Here is a 21,961-nt window from a genome sequence, read left to right as displayed (position 1 = left end):
TCCCAGAGATAAAGTTCTTATTTCAGATAATAGTTAGAATTTATGTTTTGCTTTTTCCCCAAGGTGGATAGGGTCAGAATGGCAGTTTCCTGATTTTGGGGTCTTTGCACTGAGACAGAAGACTTAGAAAAACTAAGACATAAAGATTAAGATCAAGGCATTGGAGTCAGCCAGATCTGTGTTCAAATTCCAGTGAGGTCATCAAACATTTGTCACATTGGGAATGCAATGCTGGACAGCACAGATAGGGTCCCTACTTACACAGAGCTTACATTCTAATGGGGGGAGACAGAATGTTTAATGTTGAAAGGTAGCATTGTGGTATGATTGGAAGTAACTAGGGGCCACTTGGGGTTGAGTGTCAAGGAAAGGACTCTCTGAGAACAGACAGTTGAACGGAGACTTGGGTGATAAAAAGTGGCCAGCTATCAAAAACATCTCTGGGAAGAGCATTCCAGGCAGAAGTGACAGCTGGGGCAAAGGCCCTGAGGCAAAACAGGTGAATAGATTGAATACCAGTGTGACTGAAGCAGAGTAAGCCAGGGATAGAGCAGAGGAGAAGAAATCAGAGAGGGTCAGCACCTGGCAGGTCATGTAGTGGGTGGGGGCTTGTAGAAATTCAGCTAATAATCATTATCATCATAAAGCAAAGAAGGAAAAAGAAAGTTGGAGAGTTTGAGGGGATACTGTACAATATCACGTCAGGAACTTGGATCTGACTAACTGGGCCCAGGGGTGTCACTGTAAGGTTTGAATGCTGTGCTGAAAGTGGGGCCTGAAGAAAGCAATTCTGAGGGCAGAGTGCAGGGTAGGCGTTTTCATCTATCATTATATTGCTGGCAATTGAATTTTTCTCTCAAATTCTCTGCTTACAGCCACTTCTTTCTCAATGAGTGCAAGGATAGATGTCCAGTGGGACACAGGGTATGTCTAGAGTCTATTTCCAGCCCCATATAGAGAAATGCTCTTGTATTTTATGACTAGAATGTCTACCGATGAGCGAGTATTTAAGTCACAGTTCCCCAACCAGCTATCAAACTGGCTCTTTAGTGAGGTATGTTGTGGTTTGGTTGCTAAGTCATGTCCGACTCTTTGCAACCCCATGGACTGTAGCCCACCAGGCTTCTCCATCCATGGAATTTTCCAGGCAAGAATACCGGAGTGGGTGGGTACCAATCTCCTTCTCCAGGGGATCTTCCCAACCCAGGAATTGAATCCACATCTCCTGCATTGGCAGAAGGATTCTTTACCACTCAGCCATCTGGGAAGCCTTAGTGAGGCTTAGACGTGACCTAAAAGGGTGCTTGCTTAAGATGCCTTTTTATTTCATGTGACTCATGACACCATCAAGTGAGATGATTAAGCTGCTCTGATTTATTTGGTTAGTAGGAGTGTGGCCGCAGATTATGTTCCCTGGGCCGCATTGCTTCTTGCTTCACATGGTGCACTAACTTTTTTCTATTTTCTTTTTAATAGGGAGAGAAGAAGCCCTATGGGAAGCCATGTGGGGGCCAAGACTGCAGTGGGGCCTGTAAGTGCTCTCCTGAGAAAGGAGCCAGAGTAAGTTGCTGCTTTCATTGTTGAAAGACAAATAGTCACAGGAGCCGATTTCTGAAGTGTGTATGTTTTCTTTAGAATTAAACTGCTTAGAATTTACTCTTGTGACCTCACAGAGCAAGCAAAGTGATGAGGACCAGCTGGAAGGAGCTTTGCGAACTAATGATAGACAGAACTAGATCGGTCAGTCTCTGAGGGACTGGGAAGAGGTTTCTTTCATTGACTCAATGCCAAGGTTTCCTCCGGGTTTAATCTGGAGTGTTTCCAAAAGGCAATTAGGTTGTGCATATTATGATACGTTTGTAGATACATGTAAATTTCCAAAGCTCATTTATATCCACGTGGTCCTTCCCTGCCACTCTGGGGAACAAGTGGTTGGATTGTTATCTCCAGACTAGGGATATGATTCATCCAAAATCAAGGGTATAGGGTAGCCATAAAGTCTAAAGATAGAGGTGACTATACATAAAGAATGATTTATAGCTATTATGTTAAAGCATGGAACATGTTTCATAACATTATGTGATTTATTCAATACATTGTCCTTTAATAGCCATTCCCAGTTCAAACTGTTGCACAGATTGCAATGAACACAGTGCCTTGACACAGCATTTCTATCAATCCTCTATGCATATGTGATATATTGCCCTGGATGACTTGTATTTTTGATACCCACTGAAAAAACCCACATCTTCAGTATAACTCAGCCAAAGGATTCAAGGGGCTTCAATCTATAAAACAATAAAATCCAATCTATTAATATGTTTTATGAATTTATGGCCACGCTGTAGAATTCAGATCTTCCAACTTCCAGCATTGTATCTGCACTTTCATCACACTCAAACAAGCCTAAGAGCTTACATTGTCAAAGAAAGGTAGCATTAATAGGTCAACCAAACCCTCAAAAACAGCTGAACAGAGAACAGAGTGACCGCTCCACCTCCTCTTTCATTATCTTCCATTTGCAGGAAAGTGAAATGTCAAACTCTGCCAGAATTTGAAGGGAAAGTATAAAAAGCCATCTCTAAATCAAAACGGGCCAGACCTATTGTATATTAAAGGCACAGACTCAGAGAATCATAAAATATCAGAAAGGAAATATATCTTCATGAGCTTCTCATCTTAACCACAGTTTGTATAGAGGAAATAGACTCTGAGAAGGAAGATGACTTCCCAGGGTCACACAGCAAATTGATGACAGATTCAGACTATTACCTGGGTCTTTTGATTTCTTGCCTATTTACTTTACCCACTGCTGTTTCCCAGGGAAGTCTTGTTCACTCTAGCCACTGAGGCCCACGTTCTTGCCTCTGATCTACAATCAGGGAACACTATGGAAAAAAATAGTAATTCTACAACAAATATGTGAATACGTTCTTAAACAATAGCAAGCAACACAGACAAAGCAAACATCTCCCTTGATGTTCTCGCAGTCCCACAATTGTCTTTCTGGTGATCAAAGATATGTATGAATATGTATAAAAATATTGGGTTGGCCAAAAAGTTCATTCAAGTTTTCCTATACAATCTTATGGAAAAACTGGAATGAATTTTTTGGCTAACTCAATAGTTTCATTTTCTGTTTTTCTCCAACATATAACGGTGTGTGTATATTCTGTGCCTTGTTTGTTTGGTCAAATGATATGTCCTTAAGCTCTTTTCCCTCTACCCCACAGTTTAATCTAGCCATTACCCTTTTGGTGAACACTTATTGTTTCCAAATTTCTGCTATTTTAAAAGTGCTGCAGTGGAAATCCATGAACAGGCCTCCTTGTACTCATTTTTAATATAGATACAAAGGATCAGAATTACTAGATATAAGGGCAATGAGCATTTTAAATTTTCAAAGCTATAAGTACCCTACAGATTATCTATTCTAATTTATTTACACTCCTATAAGCATTGTTGTTCAAGAGTGCCCAAGTTTCTGTACCCTTGCCAGCACTTGACATTTTTGCTAATATGGGTGAAAATCATTCCAATTCCTAGACTATATAAAAGCTTAAGCATCTTTTCACATATTCATTGCATGTTTGTATCTCTTATGTGAATTTTCTGGACATATCCTCTCCCTATTTTCCTAAGGGGTGATTCTTATGGATTTATTTTACCCCTGCAAAGATACAGCAAATAAAAATGGCTCAAGTAGAAGCAGATGAGATTTGAAGTTTGACACAGAAGGGCATTTCCTGATGGATTGTGGGGGGTAGGAAGTTGCTCGAACCCTGAGAAACTGAGAAATAGTTCTGAACTGTTTGTGGGGTTGGGGAGAATTTAAAAGTAGAAATTCTGTATATTCTGAACAGAGGTCAATCCTACACCAGGCGAGCATGCTTATGATGACCTCATTGTTTCACCCCTGGCTGAGATTTTGATCTTTGAAGATGGAAGGCAGTGGATTTCCTCTGTGAGGAACTCTCATCTGGATTCCATACATCTGGGCCCCTAATCTGGCTTTTCCTTTGAAAACATGAGTGGTTGAAGGGGCGTGGGATGGAGAAAAATAGAATATCATCGCATAGATTTTTTTCTTCAATATTTAAAACACTCGATATCCACACAGTCAAATATGTTCCTAAAAGTTTATTTGTGAAAGCCTAAAGTTTCTGGGAATGTTTGCCGAGGTTTGTGAACCAAACCAAACTGTATTTCTTGAGTCAAGAGCATGGATGTCCTATTTCCCAAGGAGACCAAGAGGCCAGCACGCATGGGGCCGATCCAGAGCACATGGGTGCTTGAAGCTGCCCGAGCAGCCAGGTCTTCTTACTCATCCTCCCTACCCTCCTGCGTTCCCAGGGCCAAGCAGGATTGTTTAAACTGGCCCCAGAACCGTTGACCCTGCAGGGCAGCCCCTCAGTACCCCTTTTGTGCAGATGTCAGAAAGATTTGAGACTGTTTTTCTTAGCCAAGAAGAGGGCCTCATTTGGATTTCAAGCTGTTCCTCTCAAGCTCTGTGGGTTGGGAGTGGAACGGAATGTTGGGTCATCTCTGCGATATGCCACAGCCCTTGGTGGGCCTGCCTCCTGCCTTGGGGAGACATTAAGCACATAGCTTGCTGGGCAGTGTGTATTTTTTCTTTGCCAAAGGCCTCTTGAACTAAGACATTTACACAACACCTAGCACTCCTGTGCGACTAGGATCCAACTCTTTGGGACTTAAGTCATCTCAAACTGATTTCTCGAAGGTATGCCCTACCTGTAAAAAGTCCTTGCCCAACATTGCTGCACCACTTTGTACTTTCCAATGCATCTTTTTCTCAGGGTATGTTTCATAATCTATATGCAACAAATAAGCTGTTAAGTGACTTGTCCAAGGTCACTAGCCTGTCAGTGGCTAAATCAGCCTACTTTAGGAGAATGGCAACTTTTTTTTTTCTTTTTGGCTGTGCAGGATCTTAGTTCCCTGACCACAAATCAAACCCATGCCCCCTGTGGTGGAAGCGCAGAGTCTTAACCACTGGACCACCATGGAGGTCCCGAAAATGGCAAAGTTAAAAATGACATGCCTGGTAATGTTACATAAAGATGTTCTCCCCATCTCCCCTGGACTTTTAAATTTGGATTTAATCTTTGTCTTCCAGCTTTCTTTCTTGTTTTCATCTGGAAGAAACATTCTTTTTTTCCATATTTTATTTTTTAAAAACTTTTTATTTTGTATTGGGGTATAGCCGATTAACAATGTTGTGATAGTTTCAGGTGGACAGCAAAGGGACTCAGCCATACATATACATGTATCCATTCTCCCCCAAACTCCCTTCCCATCCAGGCTGCCACATAACATTGAGCAGAGTTCCCTGTGCTGTTCAGTAGGTCCTTGTTGGTCATCCATTTTAAATATAGCACTGTGTACGTGTCCATCCCAAACTCCCATACTATCCCTTCTCCCAAGCAACCATAAGCTCATCTGTAAGTCTGTGAGTCTCTTTCTGTTTTGTGAGTTCATTTGCATCATTTCTTTTTAGATCCCACATATAAGGGATGTCATATGATATGAAAGAAACATTCTTTTGAGTTGTTTTTTTTTTTTTTCTTCCGCCACTGGATTGATCAAATCATTGTAGGTTGACATTTCCATGCCTTGTCCGTTGTTCCCTCCTGGATTTGAAAGCTGTCCCTGCATTATACTCCATCAGTGTGTTTTCTGAGTTGAGAGCAGGCAGGACTGCTGGTTTTGTTCTAAGCCTACTATTCCTTACTAACATTTCAAAATTTTCCATTTTAACAGTATTCTGGTGTTTGCATACAGAGTGGAGAGCTCCTACTTATTCGGGCATTATTGCAGAAAATCTCAAACCATGGGAAATGTTTGGATGCCCCCAGATAAGGACTGCTGGCCCCTCTTTTTTGGCCGGGAAGCTGTGTCCTAGCTAGAGAGCTGATGCGGCTAGCCTGAGTTTCACGTGAAACAGCCCAGGTTTCTTAATTCTTTATCTCTGGCTTGCATCATGCTGCTTCTTTGGCACGAAGTGTGTTTCCCATGAATTCCAGAGCTCAGATGCATTCACCACCAGCCCTTAAATTTACTCTCCTCCTGCAAACAGCTGGCGTTCCCTGTGTCAGCTGACTGGTGCCATGGCTACCAAGAGGCTGTTTCTTTTTTTTTCCCCCTGAATCAGGGCATTGCTGTGCACATCTTTCCCTTCTCTCTGGGTGCCCTCCCCCTCACCCATGCCCCAACTCACTATTACAACAGACACCGTGGTCCTTAACCTCTGTGGGTCCAAAGCAACAGCAATTCATGCACGTGACCTCCTGGGGTGGCCAGACCTTGTTCCAGTTACCTGTGCTCAGGCATCTTGCCTTCATTGCCCACTGACTCCTCATCCCTGTGCAGGCTGGCCTCGCTGCTCACACTGGTCACCACTAACCCGCCTGTTGCCAAAAACAGTGGACGCTTTTCATTCTTATCTTCTTTGACTTCTCTGCCGCATGAGACACGTCCTTCTTTCCTGAAACACTCTGTGCCCTTGGATGTCATCATGCTTTACTCTCCCGGTTCTTCCGTGTTCTGGCCAGAACTCCCTGGGGTTCTACCCTCACCCTACTTCTCTTCTCCCTGTAGCTCTCCCCCAGGAAAAGTGAAAGTGTCAGTCGCTCAGTCCTGTCTGACTCTTTGCGACCCCACGGACTGTAGCCCACCAGGCTCCTCTGTCCATGGGGATTCTCCAGGCAAGAATACTGGAGTGGGTTGCCATGCCCTTCTCCAGGGATTTCAGCTACCACCCATACAATGATAGATATTCAGTCTCTAGCTCTAGCCCAGACCTTTCTCCATAGCTTCAGGTCAGCACTGTCAGTTTCTTGCTGGATATTTCTGCTTAGAGTTTCACTGGCACCATAAACATGTATCACGCAGAATTCAACCAGTAGCTTCCACCAGACATGATACTTCCTAAGTCCTACCTATTTCTTCCCCATCTCAGTGCATGGCCCCACCAAGCACTCCTTTGCTCAAGCTGGAAATCCCAGAACCATTCTTAACTTCTTTTTCTTTCCCCCACTATCACCTCCATTTCATCATCAAATCCCATCTATTTATCTTTCTAAATCAAGCTCAGAAAATCCATCCATGTTTCTCCATACCTATTTCTTCAATCCAGAGCTGTATAGTTTCTTGCCTGAGCTCCCATAATGGCCTCCAGACTGCTCTCCCATCCTCCAGTCCCACTGTTTCCCATCCATTTGCTAGTCTGCTGTCATCATCTTTCTAAAACATAAATATGATCACGAAAATCTTGCTTGAAATCTCTCAATGGCTCCCCATAGATCTCACAATAAAATCTTAACTCTAGCAGGCTTATCAAGTCCTCCATGGCAGGCCCTTGACTTCTCTTCAGCATTCTCCTTCATCACAAGGAGCATCCCTCTTCAGAAAAAGAAACAAGACAAAACCGTACACAAAAATGGACTATTTACAGTTCACAGTACCTGCTATGTTATTTAATGTGCTCCAGGTTTTATACCTGCCACTCCCTTTACATGTCATTCTACTTTGTCTGTGCTTCCACTAGCTCTGTCTTTTCTCTGCTGACTTGCTTCTATCTACCCATCCTTTGAAACTGAACACAGACTTCACCTCCTGAGAAGCTCTCCATGATAAAGGGGTTATCCACTCTTCTCATCCTGAATTGCAGCAATCTAATGATTTGTCTGTTCTCCATTATCTTTATGAACTCCTTAAGGGCAAAGACTTGGTGTCCTTAGACTCTACAGGGGCAGTAGGCGCTTACAAACTGTTTCACAAAGGTCTGACCAACCAACCAGCCAATTTGTTTGGGTATGGTTCCAGCCTTGCTCATCTGAATTAGCTCTTAAGTTGCTATGAAGTAGATGAGAGTCTCTTCTAGGGAGGAATCCATTCTGCTAAAAGAAGGCAGAGAGCCAGGGCAGTCATTTCCATAGCTCTTCTCAGTCCTGTTCACTGTAAGAATTGCAGCTCCTTCCCACACTCTGGTTCCCATAGCCTGCTTTGGGATTCTGCTCTACCTAACTCCTCTGGGTTTTTGATCTTGACTGCTTCTTCTGCCTGATTGCTTCTTTCTCTGTGTCTAGCAATGCCAGAGACTTGGCAAAATGCTGTTGTTTAACTACCAGCAATTCATTCTTTTTCCAAGGTAAGGACCTCTTCATGAATAATTGTGAGTAAAAGATAATTGCAAACTTTCTTTTTGACATTGCTTTCCACCACCTTTCTCTCCACCAAACCTTTTGCTTACAGCCTCGTAGCCTTATGCAGTGTTGATGGTCTTCAGTTGCCCTTGCTCTTCCTTGTGGGGGTAATGGGAAAGTGTCTGTGCAGGGAAGTAGCCACTGGGTGATTAAAGGTAGGGGAGGGAGGTTAAAAAAAAACAAAACAAAGATCCCTGTGTATTTTAAATATAGTTATTTAGGTCAAGGATAATTGATGATAATGTTAAAAGTCAGTGTCTCTGCCCTGAGTCAAGATGCAGTTGTAGACCAGCAGATGTTTGTGGTTATCTTAATCCTCTCTTTGATCACACAGGGACAGTATGGGATTTATGGAATATATTATCTGTACTAGTGAGGGAGGCTTCTGTTAGAGAGGAGCCAAGGAGCTGGAGGAGGAGATAAATACACAGCTGTGGAGTCAAGGGCACTGCTTTAGATACCCAGAAACAGTGCCAGGCCTGAGCTTTGCCAACTGGATGACATTAAGCTTGTGCTTCCCCCTCTCAGGGTCCCAGTTTAACCATCAATAAAGTGACGGGTTTGGGTGGGGTGATCTCAAAGAACTCACCCGCTCTGATGACCCAAGTCAGACCCTGTGTTACCATACCGTGACAGTTCCTTGCCCCTAAAGTGTCTTATCGCACTTTCTAGTGTTGCAGTGAGATACAGAGGGCCCTGTTTGACAGTGTTTCACCTTCTGGAGGGGTGTCTTGGCAGCTGCCTCAGACGGAAGTCACTTGCCATGGCTTTTTACTTCTGATGCTGGAAGCGCCTAACAGCTGAAGTTGCTCCCCTGCAGGAATGCGCTGTGCTCTCTTCCTTGGCCATCTGGCTGGTGTGATATGAAGAGACTCACAGGGATGTCGCCTTGCCACAACCTCCCCCCGCTCCCAATATCTTCCCTGTCTGGCCAGTTTGCAATTCTAGCTTTAGAGACCCACTCCTTATGTTAAGCATGGCTGTATCTTTGCATTGCTTGAATCTGTTGCTAGGCTTCTCTGATAAGAGGAGGCAAGCTTATCCTGAATACCTGGGGAGGAGCGGTGTGCACAAATCTTCAGGGACTTCTCAATTTCCTTGTGCTGCCCTTGGTCAGCCATATGTCAGAGACACTGGATATCAAGACATGGGTGAACATCTCACCCGCCGATGTGTGACATGGTTTCTCCTCCTGGAGTCTGCCTTCCTCTTCCCTCCCCAGCCACATACAGAAGTCCCCTATACACAAGCAAGTTCCATTCCAAGAGTGCATGGTAAGTCCAATTTGTTCATAAGTCCAACAGAGTTAGCCTAGGTACTCAAATACAATTGGCTAAGTAGTGCTGTAGTGTCATAGGCTAATTATACTTTTCACCCAAATAATACATGAAAAACAGGTAAACATAAAAATAAAGAAAAAAATTTTAATCCTACAGTACTTTGAGAAGTACAGTAGAACAGTATAACAACTGGCATACTGGGGGCTGGCATCAAGTGAACAGGTAAGAAGAGTTACTGACTAAAGGAGGGAGAGGCGGCGGGAGATGGTAGAGCTGAAGGATTGCCAGCAGTAGAGATGGAGGGCAAGCTGCAATTTCACTTACACCTGATGTTGATGCATTGCATGTTTGCATTTTTGAAAGTTCACAACATGAAGGTTCATATGTAATGGACCTACTGTAATCCTCTCTCCTCTTCTTGCTGTTTTCTGATCTCTAACTTGCTTCTTTCTTCTTCCTGGCTTCCCTCCCTCTGGCTCTAGCATCGTTAGCTCTCCATAACTCATTCTCATTTTCCCTACCATGGCCTCCTGACCTCAGTTACTTCCCTCTGCTTTCAGTGGCCTGGGCTTGCTTCCTGTGTCACCAGTCCCAGTTTTTTCTTCTCTTGGAGCAGGCATGATAGTAGCAAGAGATGGGAAAGAGAGGCTGAGATGTACTTTACAGAGGAGTTGCACTTCTCCAGAGATTCTAAATCTCAAAATGTGGATCAGTGGCCTCCAGAATTGGTGGGGTTGAGGGAAGAGGAGGTTGGCACAATCAGTCCACTGTACAATCAGCATAAAAGAAAATATTATGACTTCTATTTCCATTTAAATTGAAAATGTCTAGAAAGAAACTAAGATTTGGATTTAAATGATTTAATTTATGTAAAGTGGTTAAAACAGTGTGTAGTACACTGAGAGCTATCTAAATATTAGCTATTATTATCACTACTATTCGGCCTTTCAAATATGTAATACACATATTGCCACTGGTACCCTCTGTTGCATATGCTTTGTAAGGTATTCTGAGGGAAGAATGGGAGCCCACAGGTGGAAGGGTTGACCCTGGGCCCCTTACTTTTTTTTCCTGAATGTATACCAGAGATATTGCTATCTCCTTGGGACCAGTTAAGAGGATTTCTGGATTATACTGTCTAACTACATTAACCCTCACAAAATGGGCAAGTGGCTTAAGAAGATTTCTGCAAATAAGCCATGTATTGAAGGTAATGCCAATAATGTAAGAACATGAAAAAGGCAGCGCTCACATTTCTCTTACTCCTCGAATGAATTTTTCCATCAGCCTCACTGTGAGGGAAAACCCATGACAACCTAATCACATGTGACAAGAAGCCAGCAAAAAAGTAATTCAGGGATAATCAAAAAGACTACATGAAATATGGATTTATGCTCATTGTCAGTAATGAGAGATCTTGCCCTAAGTCCATATGGTGCCTTGAAATATTAGCTAATAATATAATGAAGCCATCACGATTAGTAAGACATTTGACATACCATATATTTCATCTTTATCTCATTTTCTATTTATTGTGTTTGTTTCATAATATATATGTGTGTATATATATACATATATGCAGAATAGGATGTGTATATAATTTATATAATTACTAATAATATAGTGTGTACACATATAAAGCATGCTATATTTTTTTAACTGCAAAGCATGCAACCAGGAAGACAGCCATATAACCAACTTTAGAGCCTCACCTTAACAACTGTATAGAAAATAAAGAAATGGGGATGTCAGGAGTTGGGAGAAGTGAGACAGCAGAGAAATTTTAAGATCATAAAATCTCAGACCTGGGAGACTGGATCCAAGCCCCCAGTGGCACATCATAGTTTATAAAAGGCTTTCCCAGCATGCACATGAGTCATGAAGACTTTTGGAAGAAGCCATTTCAAAGAGGTGAAGAGACTTTCCCAAGGCCCCTTGCGAGTAGCATAGCAGAGATTTGAATCAATTATTCTATCCCCCCTGTTTGGTGTTCTTTCTACCATGTCAAATGTCCTCTTAATTTCATGGCCGTAATCAGCTGAGCTCATCATGGTCAGATTGTTATGAATGGTAGAATACTTGTAGTGGAGAAAATCTGCCAAAGAGATGTAGACCTGATATCAACAAATCTATCATCCTGCCCCCACCTCGTGAGAAATAACCCCTGACCGCATGTATAGCATCTGTTTATATCCTTGTCTGAGTTTTAAAATATTTTCCTAGTATCTCAGTCTTTTAAAAGTTACAATAACTGAAACCCATGCATAAGGAAAGCCTGGTTTTCATCTGTGATTACAAGTCTTCTGAGGCATGACATCAATTTTTACAGCTCTGAAGCAGGCCTATCCCTTTATGTAGGCCAGTCACTGTATAGAAATTCTCTGCAATGAAGTTAGAAATGTGTATGGATGAAACAACCAACTATATGTCAAGGAAATAATATGGTGTCTGTTCTGAGAAAACTTGCATTAATGGAAGTCTTCCAAGAATGTTTAACAAAATTAATTGCATGGCATCTCTCCTAATCTATAGAAGTCGATGGGAAAAAATGTGCATTGCTTTGCAGAAATTTGCCTTGCTGTCATTTTTTTCAAAAGAGCTTTTATTTTAACAAATAAAGCAGATGGCCAATTATTTAATGACCACCTTTACTTACAGAGGTAGAGGTCCTAGACTGTGTTCTATGTTTTATTTTTCTCATTGTGTTGCATCAGGTTCAAGCCCACTAGACAAACTTTTAAGGAAACACTCTGGAGAATATAGACATATTACAAGTACCAGACTTAAGGAGACTATACACACACACATACACACACACCAGCTAGCAACAGCAACAGCCCTTAGTTATACAGCACTACACCATCTGATTGAAAGTCTGAATGGCAGAACACAAGTCCTTAGAAGGAGGTGTTGGTATGGACTGCAATGAATTTAAACAAACTCTTTTTAAATTATCATGACAAAATGTTTCTTTAGGAAGATGAATGTGGTGGGGGCTGTGCAGAATGGCTTAGAGTTTCAGACACGATAGGCAGATAGAATGCTGTCTACTTTTAGAGCTTATGAGGCATGTCGCAAATCCCCTAGCACAACAGAATGGAAACTTTGCATTTTCTGCTGCTCAGATTCTATCTTTCTTTAAATGATTCTCTGCAACCTTGAATACCCACACAGAGACACATACACATTCAAGGTGTATTTGATGACAAGGGCTTGTCTTCATTTTTAGGTGAAGGTATCACCTTCACCTTTGGGGCTTCCCAGGTAGGGCACAGCAACCCATTCCAGTACTCTTGCCTGGAGAATCCCATGGACTGAGGAACCTGCAGGCTACAGTCCATGGGGTCGCGAAGAGTTGGACACAATTGAAGCGACTTTGCACACGCACACACACGCATCGCCTTTTTATCTTTTTAATTAACTGAAAGATGGTACTAGTTCCTTTCCACGACATTGATCTAACTCCTTGGAAACCAGTATCTCCATTGATTAGTCCCCGCTATTCCCAACTGAGAAAAACTCATCCCCAAACCAAGTGGGATCAGCAGCTCTGAAATGATCCTATTTTGATCACAGAAACGACTGTATGATGCTTCTCTTCGTCAGATGCTAAAGGCTCCAACAGTTACTATGATGCCCAGCAAGAAAGGCTAGCTCAGTGGGTTCTGAAAGAGCTTCTGTTTCCTACTTGATACACTTCATTGTGGTAGTTATGAGTGAATGGTGGAATTTGAGGAATCATGAAATAAAGAAGTCATTGGTTCATAGAAAACAGATCTTAAAGCTTGGTCAGCAGAGAAATATATAGAATGCCTTCGAATGGTGCCCTTATCCTGATTACCAGTTGGGACGTTAGCAGGCTCTGTGGACTTAGCACTTGATTTTGCTTACAGTCAAATGACAGCTTTTACAGTTTTTGGACGGTTACGTTTTACTCCTTAATTTTTGAAAAGCCAAAGGAAAAAATGCTCATTCCTTTAGACCCCGGGAAGATTAATGTATATGTTTGGTTCTGAGCCATATCAAAAAAACCATGGTCTCTGTCCCTGTACATGTCTTTGCTAGTTCAAGTAATTGGAGCAACTTGGCATTCCACTGCTTTAGTTGGGTTCCTCTTGGATCTGACACCAGTCAGTGGTTGCAGCCCCCTTCCTATGTTGCTGGGGGAATGCCAGTAAAGCTATGAGCAAACCAGGGAGCTGGGGAGAAACAGGCTGTGGGGCCCAGAATGGAATGAGGGGTAACCAGGTTTCAGGAGCCAGGTTTCCCCAGAGAGAGACAAAAAGAAAGCAAACAAAAGGAAGAGACAGGTCTAAACAGGCACCCCAGACAGGGGCCCTGTGCTGTAAGAACAGAGACTTAAACTTCACAAAGCTCAGGAAGGGAAGGGAGCCAGGGGTTAAACACAGCCTTTGCAATTCACTTGAAGAATGATTAACTGAACAACATAGAAAAGCCACACATGTTCATATAGAGCAATATTTATTATTCTTAAAACCCACTTAGACGCTCCATGAATTTAGAAATCTACCTAAACCTGTAGATCCACATAGATATTAATATTGATCCTCAGAAACCCCGAGGGTACACACCCTTAGAAACACAGACTCAAAGAGGCTCAGCAGCACAAAAATACCGGGAGTCCCACCATGCCTAACAGTGGGCTGGTTTTTGAGGCATGCGACAGAGTTTAATGAGCTCATAAAATCCAGTACTGGCACCAGAGTAAGAAAAATGAACCTCTCTTTGAATTTTACCTACCAAATCAAGTCCAAACCTAGCTCTAGCTCTAAGAGCAGGATGGAAGCCTGTCTCCTCCATCTCACCCTGTGTGAAATGAGGAGCCAGGCTTGAAGGCCTCCCAGGTCCCTCAGAGGAAGCAGGGCATGCAATGTGGCCCCCTCCTTCCCCACAGGCTCACTTACAGCCTAACGACAAACAGTGCCCAGACCCACAATTTGACCAGCCCCCACGGGATCTCCCTTATGCCCAGCTATCCCAGAGGAACTTGATATCCTGGGGTTTGGCACCAGCTCTTCACACGGTCTCCAGAAGTTCCTGCTCCTCGGGGCCCACCCAGCCCAGTGCCTGCTCCCACACCCAGCCAGCCCCAGGGGCCTGGTGGCTCTCCAAGGGGACCTCTGGGGTCGGTTCACAAGGCTGCCTCCGAGGGGAGGAGGCTGGCCTGGCCCGGAGGAGATGGTGTCTCTGGCAGGAGACACATAATTGCCTCCGCAGCCAGAGAGGGTGGCCCAGGGCAGCCTTGAACCACTGACCCACCACCCCACCACATTCATGGCCCAAATCCAGTGGCCACTGGCGTTTACCAATGGGAGAATCCAGTTGGGAAGAAGCAAACAGGAAAACAAACACAACCTGGGAACTTTGGACCAGCTTCCAAACTGAAAGTCCTCAAATGTCCCTTGTCTGCCCCCTTGCAAAAAAAGGCCCTCTCATGAAAAAATGGAGGACCCTTAGATTCCAGGATGCAGAGCCAGAAGCACCTCAGGAATCCTGCAGTCCAACCATTTAATCTTACGTATGGGGGTCCAGAGTGAGGAAGAGACTCAAACTCTAGGGAGTTTTCCTTGATTATGAAGGCTAGGTGTGTGTGTATGTGTGTGTGTGTGTGTGAGAGAGAGAGAGAGAGAGACTATCTGAGCTGCAATCCTGAACCATGGAACTTGTGAGCAGGTATGCCTTCACCCCAGTGACCAGATATTTTTCCCACTGCCCAGGGATCCACAGGTACTCAGAACAGGGTTGGGAAAATTTTCCATCTTGGTAGTACAAGAAATTACAGTGGTTGAGAGCACAGGTTTTAGAGCCAGATCTTTTAGAAGCCCATCTTTTGGGGGCTGGTGCACGGGGATGGCCCAGAGAGATGTTATGGGGAGGGAGGTGGGGGGGGGTTCATGTTTGGGAATGCATGTACACCTGTGGTGGATTCATGTCAATGTATGGCAAAACCAATACAGTATTGTAAAGTAAAATGAAGTAAAAATAAAAATTAAAATAAATAAATAACCCTAAAATAAAACATCAAAAAAAAAAAAAAAAGATCTGGCTCTATTATTTACTAGATATGTAAGGTTTACCCTGTGGTTCTCAACCAGGGGCAGTCTTACCAATCAAGGAACATTTGGCCAGGTATGGAAACATCTTGGGTTGCCATAATTGGTGGGGTGCTACTGGCATCTAGTCGATAGAGAACAGAGAAGCTGGTAAACATCCTATGTTGCACAGGACAGTCCCCTACAACATGGAATTATCTGACCCAACATGTCAATAATGTCAAAGTTAAGAAACCCTGGCAAAACCAATACAATATTGTAAAATAAAAAATAATAATAATACTAAATAAAAATTAAAAAAATTAAAGTTCATAATAACGTGAAAAAAAAAAAAAGAAACCCTGTGTTAAGCAAGTAATTATCCTGAGCTTCAGTTTCTTCATCTGTGACCTGGAGTAATAGTGACTATCCCACAAGGTTGTTATAATAATTAAATAGGCTAAAATATATAAAAACAATTAGTGTAGTGCCCGACACAAAGTGCTCTACTAATTATTAGCTGTTAATTCCTCAAACCGTCCCTTAACTCCACCTTCTCTTATAGTTATCGGTGCGTATCTCTATTCTCCTTACAGCATAACTCTGAAATAGTTGTTTATACTCAAAATCTCCACTTTTGACATTCTCTCTCAAATCCACTGTAATCAGGCTTCCTTGCCTTTGCTCCTATCTTATAAAGGTCACCAATGACATCCACTTTGTTAATTGCAACACTCATGTCTCAGTCTTTGTCTTACTTGACCTGCCACCAGCATTTGAAATGGCTTTCACCCTTTCTTGAAAAACTTTCTTTGCTTGGCTTCCAAGACAGCACTCCTTTGATTCTCCACCTACCTCGATGTAGAAAGCTTTGCTCCAAGAGGAAAGGGACTTGGTCTGATTTGTTTTGTTTTGTTGCATGAATGAATTAATGAATACTATTTATTGTAAGGATTAAATGAGATCATGTACATAAACTATGTAGTGCACATCAAGCACTTAATAAATGGCCCCTGTTACCAGTACTACTGATATTTTTGCTATTATTATCATTCTCCCTTCCTGGGCTATGAGCCTTGTGAGCATGGATTAACATTTAGCTTATCTTGATCTTTTCTTATATGGAGCTTTATTCAATAAAGAAGAGTATATATCCAAACTTGGATATCTATATCCATAAAACAGTTTGCTATGGATGAGAGTAGCTGATGAAGGCATGAGCCTAGAGCAGGGCATTAGAAGAGAAATAGGTTTGAAAGAGCTTGATTGGGGGTGGGGTGGATGGCTAGAGTCTCATAGGCATCCAAAGGGAGTCACACTTAAGCCATGTCTACTCCCCTCTTCATAAATGATGGGATCATAAAAGGTAGGGAGTAGCAGTTCTCATCCATTAATCATATCAATTCTTTCCCTCCCAGGTATGGGGGAGAAGCAGGATTGTAGCCAAATGTTAGCATGAACAGGGCTTATCTGTTGGATTTGACAGAGTAAGCAAAATAAATTCACTTGACTCATAGTACTGGTTGAACTTCATTTTCAGTCGTCTTGAACTTTGAGCAACTTTGTACCCTAATCAACTCCTATTAGCATCTGTACAAATTTGCAAGTGGCATTTATATTAGCCTGAAAATTTGTACACTTAGGGATCACCGTTAGGAAAAGTACACAATCCAAATTGTATTAGAAAACTTGTGAATACTCAAAACATCTATTAGGTGTTACTGATCATTCTAATAACATAATTTGGCAGCATTTTGAGTGAAAATGAGATAATAACCAAATAGTCTATTTGAACCAAGATTCTTTTTTCCATTAAAAATAGAATGTCTAGTTTTTATAATATTCATGCTATTAACTACTGCCAATTGTGGCAGTAAATAATGGCTAGCTGTTCCTTTCTTTCCTTCACCATCTACTCCAGACAGAATGCCCACACACTGGACCCTAAGAGATACTATTAAATAAAACCCATATGTTTTCAGTCCCTGACGGTCCAAAACCTACACTCCTGCTCATTTGCATTATAGCTCATATGCAGTAACCAATGTGCTTTACAGATGGGTCAGCCTATCTGAATTTTTCCAGATGGGACCTGCCCAGGTGCAGAGAAAAGTTGTAACCTGGTTTACATCAACTGACCAAAGATTTTTTTTAATCCACGAAACCCAAACCTTTGACTTCAAAAGGAATTATATTAATACAACTTTATTTTCAAATCAGCATTTATTTTCTTTGAGTTTGAACTTGCCATCAACTCAAAGATCTTCTAAAAATTAACTGTTTGAAAATTTTCTAAACTTTTTTGAACAGTCTTGTTTTTTAAGGGTTCCTATAGGCACTTAATAAATACACAAGTGACATAAAAGCCACCATGATTTTCCAACTGACTGGGCTGTTGGCGACTTTCAGAAGTTCTACTATTATTTGTCAAAGATCCTCCAATATCCATCTGGGTCCACAGATAGCCAGGCTCTTGAAAGAAGTGTTGATAGAGCCCACGGCAGGTGGGGGGGTTGTGATTCACTCTGGAAAGATGACCCAGCTGCCCCAAGTCCCCTGAGTCTCCTATAGATGCCAAATGAGCTCCTAGCCTAGTAATCCCATCTGTGATCTAAATGTATCCAGAAACCACCCACTCATCTCCTCATCTTGACTAATGTGCTCACAGAGACATATTTTTCCTACTAAGATATAGGAATTGCTATCAGAGCTATCAGAGAAAATGATTGTCATCTTTTTAATCATTGTCATCACAAAAATTACATGTAACAATGAGATAATAGTAGTTACTACCATTGAAAACATGTTTACTCTGTGCCAGGCATTGTGCTGGGTATTTTATATATGTCATCTCATTTAATATTTTCAATGAGTTATAAATATCATGGATGGTTGCCCAACCATCACCACTCTAATTCCATTTACATTTCATCATCCTGTCTCAGTTAATTTTCACAGTAGCCTTGGGGAGTAGGTATTTCTTTTAAAAAGGCTAATCTCTCTGGGCCACAAACCCGTACCTCTTTCTATCCCCTTATAGGCTCCACTAACAGGGATACCAAAGGGAAAAATTGTAACTTTCTTGTTTCTCTCTTCCACTTCTTGCCCTCCTCTCCTTTATCTCTCATGGGATTGATGGCTTTGGTATCCCTAGCAACCACCTTCCTCCCCCCACACTGCCTTCATATACATCCGAATATACAACACACAGTTCCCCTATCAAAATCTCTTCTCAACTAGTGATCTGAATTTGCATTGAAAGTCTTAAAGACTTATAAAACCAACTTGTTTTACCCTCTTACTCCCACCCTCCCCATGCCATACAACATGTAGGATCTTAGTTCCCCAACCAAGAATGGAACCCATGCCTCCTGCTTTGAAAGCACAGAGTCTTAACCACTGGACCTCCAGAGAAGTCCCTGTTATACTCTCTTAGGCCTACTTTGTTTAACAGAATTTCCCAGGTGTCTCAATGGTAAATAATCAGCCTGCCAAATCAAGAGACTCAAGAGACGTGGGTTCAATCCCTGAGTCAAGAAGATCCCCTGGAGGAGGAAATGCAACCTATTCTACTATTCTTGCCTGGAAAATCCTACAGACAGAAGAGCTTGGCAGGCTACAGTCCATGGGGTGACAAAGAGTTTGACATGACTGAATGATTGAGCACACAAACACAAGCCATCATTTAGGACAGTGATATGAACATAACTCTTGGCATCAAGCTTAGATTTTAAGTTCTGGTTTCCCCATGCTAAATATGTTACTCTGGGCAGTTCACCCCTGTGAGCCCCATTTCCTCAGCTATAAAATGCAAATAATAGTAGTACACTCAGGACTTCCCTGGCAGTCCAGTGGTTAAGACCTCCAATGCAGGAAGCATGGGTTTGATCCCTGGTCAGGGAGGTAAGATCCCACCTGCTATGTGGCATGGACAAAAATAATAATAGTAGTACACACATCATAAGACTATGCAAGCTAAATGACATATACATGCCAAATGTACAATGCAATGCCTTGAAACAGTGCATGCATGCTAAGTCGCTTCAGGAATATCTGACTCTTTGTGACCTTATGGGCTGTAGCCCGCCAGGCTCCTCTGTCCATGGGTTTCTCCAGGCAAGAATACTGGAGTAAGTTGCCATGCCTTCCTCCAGGGGATCTTCCCTACCCAGGGATTGAACCCGTGTCTCTTATGTCTCCAGCATAAGAGAACCTGGCAGCCAAGTTCTTTACCACTCACGCCACCTGGGAAGCCCTTGAAATAAAGTACATACTCAGTAAATGGTGGGAGTTATTTTGGTGACTTCAGTGAATGGGTAGAATAGGGAATTATAGGGTACCTGTCAAGATATATGGCCTGAAATCTCTTTAATCTCTTTTTTAAAGCATTTATTATGCAAGGAAATGAATGATAGTTTGCCAGGCAATATACCAATCAAGTTAAATAGTTCCTGCAAATTCTTGCCAGTTTAATCAACTAAAAACATAAAGATCCCTTTAGCATTAAATCTCTGCTTTCCTCACAGCAGTCATAGCATTTTCCTCTTTAAGAAACTACACTGATTCCCTATTGTCATCAAAAAGCAAAACTTGACTTGACTTGAAGATATTGAGCATAGCCAGGAGTGGTACAGCGTCTGGTTGGGTCCAACATGCCTGAGAGATCAAGTAGTCCTGGCAGACCCCACGTGGTGGGATAGAGGGCAAGGGCCCAAATATAGTTGAGAGTATAACCTATGGGCTATTTTAGAGTTAGTAGGTTAAGATGAGAATCTGGAATATAGATTTTAAGCCAGGTTAGCAGGTTAGGGTTTAGGTCACTCCCAACATACAATCCAAACAGGAGCTGGGTGAGCAGTCAGCAGAGATCCAAACAGCAGGGTGCCCTGACACAATCTAAGATAAATGCCAGAGACCCGAGCTTGACTCATGATCATGTTAGCCACTGTTTATATACCATATAACAGGCACTGTGCTATGGGTTTTACTGTGCATTCATTATCTTATTCAGTTCTTACAACCGTCTTATAAGGGTAAGTAGCATTATCTTCCCTGTTTTAAAAATTAAGGAAACTAAGGATCATAGCACTGAAAAGTGGTGAAGCCAGGAGTGAATCCTATATCTGTCCAACATACTTGCCCTCAATCACTGTGTTATATTAATGCCTCCCAAAATATCAGAATACTGATGGTAACCACAGGCCACACACCTGGAGACTTTATTGTTGTTGTTCAGTCACTAAATTGTGTCCAACTCTGCAACCCCATAGACTGCAGCACACCAGCTTCCCTGTCCTTCACCATCTCCCAGAATTTGCTCAAATCCATGTCCAAAATTTTAGGAATGTCAGTGATGCCATCCAACCATCTCATCCTCTGTTGTCCCCTTCTTCTCCTGCCCTAAATCCTTCCCAACATCAGGGTCTTTTCCAATGAGCTGGCTCTTCGCATCAGGTGGGTAAGTAGTGGAGATTCAGCTTCTGCATCAGTCCTTCTGATGAATATTTAGGGTTGATTTCTTTTAGGATTCACAGGTTTGATCTCTTTGCAGTCCAAGACTCTCAAGAGTCTTCTCCGGCACCACATTTTGAAAGTATCAGTTCTTCAGCATTCAGCCTTATTTATGGTCCAACTCTCACATCCATACATGACTACTGGAAAAACCATAGCTTTGACCATACAGACCTTTGTTGGCAAAGTGATGTCTCTGTTTAATACACTGACTAGGTTTGTCATAACTTTGCTTTCACGGAGCAAGCATCTTTAAATTCAGGAGATGGCAAGAATGAATGTCGACATTTTAGAATCAGTGAACTAAAATGGACCAGAATGGGTGACTTTAATTCAGATGACCATTATTTCTACTACTGTGGTCAAAAATCCCTTAGAAGAAATGGAGTAGCCCTCACAGTCAACAAAAGGGTCTGAAATGCAGTACTTGGGTGCAGTCTCAAAAACTACAAAATGATCTTATTTCGTTTTCAAAGCAAACCATTCAAAATCACAGTAATCCAAGTCTATGCCCCAACCACTAATGCCAAAGAAGCTGAAGTTGAACAGTACTATGAAGACCTACAAGACCTTCTAGAACTAACACCAAAAAAAAATGTACTTTTCATCATAGAGGATTGGAATACAAAAGTAGGAAGTCAAGAGATACCTGGAGTAACAGGAAAGTTTGGCCGTAGAGTACAAAATTAAGCAGGGTAAAGGCTAACAGAGTTTGCCAAGATAAGACACTGGTCATAACAAACACCCTCTTACAACATGAGATAACTCTACACATGGACATCAACAGTTGGTCAACACTGAAATCAGATTAATTATATTCTTTGCAGCCGAAGATGGAGAAGCTCTATACAGTCAGCAAAAATAAGACCTGGAGCTGACCATGGCTCTGATC

General features: G+C 42.2%; 1 protein-coding gene across 2 annotated transcripts in view; it reads left to right on the top strand.

The window, feature by feature from the left end:
• COL4A6 (collagen type IV alpha 6 chain) overlaps positions 1–21,961 on the top strand; it is a 339,336-nt gene that overhangs the window by 146,233 nt on the left and 171,142 nt on the right. For both annotated transcript variants that reach the window (XM_040265052.1, XM_040265051.1), the window contains exon 3: positions 1,477–1,560. In XM_040265052.1, coding sequence (XP_040120986.1) covers positions 1,477–1,560 — 84 coding nt within the window. The remainder of the gene's footprint in view (positions 1–1,476; positions 1,561–21,961) is intronic.

Source organism: Oryx dammah, unplaced genomic scaffold (assembly GCF_014754425.2).
Source record: "Oryx dammah isolate SB20612 unplaced genomic scaffold, SCBI_Odam_1.1 HiC_scaffold_23, whole genome shotgun sequence".
NCBI lineage: Eukaryota > Metazoa > Chordata > Mammalia > Artiodactyla > Bovidae > Oryx > Oryx dammah.
The sequence above is the reverse complement of the archived record's forward strand: the minus strand, read 5'-3'. Positions and strand labels throughout refer to the sequence as shown.